Here is a 2,960-nt window from a genome sequence, read left to right on the forward strand (position 1 = left end):
GAGCCGCGGGGCAGCGGCGCAGGGGCGGCGCGCCGGCCCCTGCCCACCCCGGCCTCCGCTGCCGCGGAGAGCGCCCACCGCCGCGGCCCCGCCCCGGGACCTCGTTCCGCGGGACCTCGCTCCCCGCCGCGGCACCCCCGGGTGGGTCCCCCGCGGGAATCCCGGGAATGTTCGCCCGCACACCTGCCGCGCTCCCCGCGCCCCCGACCCTACCTGGCCGGCGCAGCAGCGGGCGGACATGCTGGCGGAGCGGGGCAACGCGGCTCCCCCGCCGCTCCCGCATGCAGGAGCGCGCAGCGCTGGGAGGTCCTGGGATGGGCAGGGCTGGGATGTCCTGGGATGGGCAGGGCAGCCCGGGGCGCCGCGGGCGGAGCGGCACCGCCTCTGCCCCGCAGCCGGCCCGGCCCCGCCGCCCGGCTTCCGCTGTCGTCAGCCCGCGTGTGCGCTCCGCTGCCGCGCTCCCCGGGCAGCGGCTGGTGCGCTGCCGAGGGAGGGTCCGAGTGGGGCCGGCCGCCGCAGGCTGTCCTGCTCGCAAGGACACTGCTGAGACCACTTGCCTGCTAATATAGTTACTAAAACACCTGGTTTTGAGTAGCTGGGATCTAATAAATTTAGTGATTAGGGCATTTAAACATGCGGATCTTACGGGGGCGGGCATCAAATTGAAGTTGAAAGCTGTAGTGCACCAAGCCCGCTGCAGGCTGCTTTGGCGCTTCGCACGGCCGGCACACGCCCGTTCCTGCGTGGAGAAAACATGATTGTTCCAAGGACAGCTGTAAGGTCGTGCTTTCCTAACAGGAGCTGAGACCTCTCCTCGATGTTCCCGAAATACTTTCTCCAGCCTCATTCGCTAAGAATCATGGGCAGTACTAGGCAGTAGTCAAGGATTTCTCAGCTTCCCATGTGATGTCAGGAACTTGCAAAGCCAAATTCAGATATGACAGGCGTCATCATATCAGATGAATATGTCTTTACAAGCACACTGCTTGTAGATAAAGCCAGAGGTTGGTAGATAAGGAAAAAAGGAGAGAACACATTAATTTTAGAAAGCTTTACTATTTGACACAGGTGGCTAATCAGCCAAGGTCGTGCTAAACTCCTGAACTTCGTGAAGAAGAACAAAGACTTGATAGAAGCATGAATATTTCCTTCTCTGCCCAGCACAGACTGAAAACTTAATTTTAATGATCACATGTGTTCTAAAGGAGGGCTTCATATTAAGGAGATGTGTTGTAGATGGATGGAGAAGTGTGTACTTTCACAGGACTCCTCTGTCTGCTTCGTGGACACTAACCTGTAGCAACAGGAATTTTCTGCACAGACAGGTATTACTGCTATGGAAAATAGAAATTAAGGACTCTCTGGAAAGACCCTGGTCTTGACTGCTTTGTGTCTTTCTGCATGTGTGTGTGTGTGAATGCTGTAATATCTAATATAACTATTTTAAACTCTATTTCTAGTCCTAACTGCTCTTACTTTAGGAATTCAGTGCAACTAAAAGCTATTATTCTGAATAGGGGTACATACATGTAGATAATGTAGCAACACTTACCAAGGAAAGTGGGATGGATTGTAGGATGTAAACCTTGTATGCAAACAAATGGAGTTGATGCTTCAGGAAGTGGATCATATGATGACTCAGCATTACATAATTTGGTGTTGTACTAGGGACTGAAGAGATGAGTTACCATAGTGGTACAGTTAATAAAAACCAGATATGTACTTTTTTTTTTTTTTTTTTAACTGGGGCTGGAGACTCAACACACCTTCTTTGATTTGTAGCTCCTTTCCCCAGAAGCTGCAGAGATAGACTCAAGAATTGAACAAGGATCAGGAAAGCAGCATGACCAGCCAACAAGCAGTGGAAAAACCACTGGTGTGTTTAACTTTGAAATACAGTCAGCTTCCTAAAGAATGTGGTTAAGACATGGGAACACAAGGATCACAGAATAGTGAAAACTCAGCAAAACTGCAATAATCTATTTCTGTTCCAGACTTCTTATACAATTGCAAGAAGCTGTCTGGTCAGGCTTTGCTTAATTTCCACATCTGCAAAATCAACTCAAAACATGAAGGACAGTCTAAAAATGAAGCTGTCTTACAAAGAGAGACTGGTGAAGGTGATGTATGGGCGTGGTGGAAGACTTTGAGGGGCTGTACCACACATCAGCATGTCTGTGATAGCAACAAGCATTCACTGCATGGGGAGCACCATTAATTCACTGCTCTGTGCAGATCTGTTAATGTCAGCCAGTGCTGTTATGAACAAACCCAGCCTCTGCACTGAAGAAAACAGCAGAGCTCTGTAATGGCTTTCCAGTCAGTTAGAGCACCCTCGAGCTCTGGGATATGTGCCTTGGCTTTTTCAGTAAAAATTCATCACCAGAAAGGCTTGAACTTCCCTGCTGTGTTGCTGGCAAGTATTACGTAGACTAATAGCAAAGCAGTGAGCAGATGTTATTACATGGAAAGAACTGTCATTCTCAAACTATCAGTGCATTTAGAATAAGTTTTATCCATCAAATATACATTCTAAAATTAGAGAAGGCTGATGTGATTTACTGGGCAGAAATCTTCAACCAGTAGTAATTCCTGCCTCAAAATCTTCCTTTTGGCAGGGGGCTTCTTTGAAGAGATGCTAATTCTGATTTAGGGCTTTCAAGTGACAGAAAATTCACTGCATCACTAGGGAAAGGCAAGATGCCTTGCTCTAGCTTTGTACAGGGAATTTTATGCACACAGACTTAGAGAGTTCTAGTAAGTCAGGAAGAAGGGAGGCATGGAGTGTCCCCACAGGAAAAAAGACAGCCAAGGAGTACTCATGAACTGACTTAAAACTCTGATCTCCATTCAGGTGAAAGAAGGAAGGAAAGCACTGGGTTAGAAGTTGTAACCATGGGGCAATTCTCAGGAAGAGCCCTGGTTAGGAGCCAGTTGTGCCCTGGGAGCAAACCACTCTG

The 2,960-nt window shown here is 49.2% G+C and overlaps 1 protein-coding gene across 1 annotated transcript in view; it reads right to left on the minus strand.

Annotated features, from left to right (window-relative positions):
- SERINC5 (serine incorporator 5) overlaps positions 1 to 360 on the minus strand; it is a 48,981-nt gene extending 48,621 nt beyond the window's left edge. Inside the window, exon 1 of the mRNA XM_041470744.1 lies at positions 214 to 360. Within this exon, the coding sequence (XP_041326678.1) occupies positions 214 to 240 (27 nt within the window). The 5' untranslated portion in view covers positions 241 to 360. The remainder of the gene's footprint in view (positions 1 to 213) is intronic.
- Positions 361 to 2,960: the final 2,600 nt, after the last annotated feature.

Source organism: Pyrgilauda ruficollis, unplaced genomic scaffold, assembly GCF_017590135.1.
Source record: "Pyrgilauda ruficollis isolate IOZ18807 unplaced genomic scaffold, ASM1759013v1 scaffold25, whole genome shotgun sequence".
Taxonomy (NCBI): domain Eukaryota; kingdom Metazoa; phylum Chordata; class Aves; order Passeriformes; family Passeridae; genus Pyrgilauda; species Pyrgilauda ruficollis.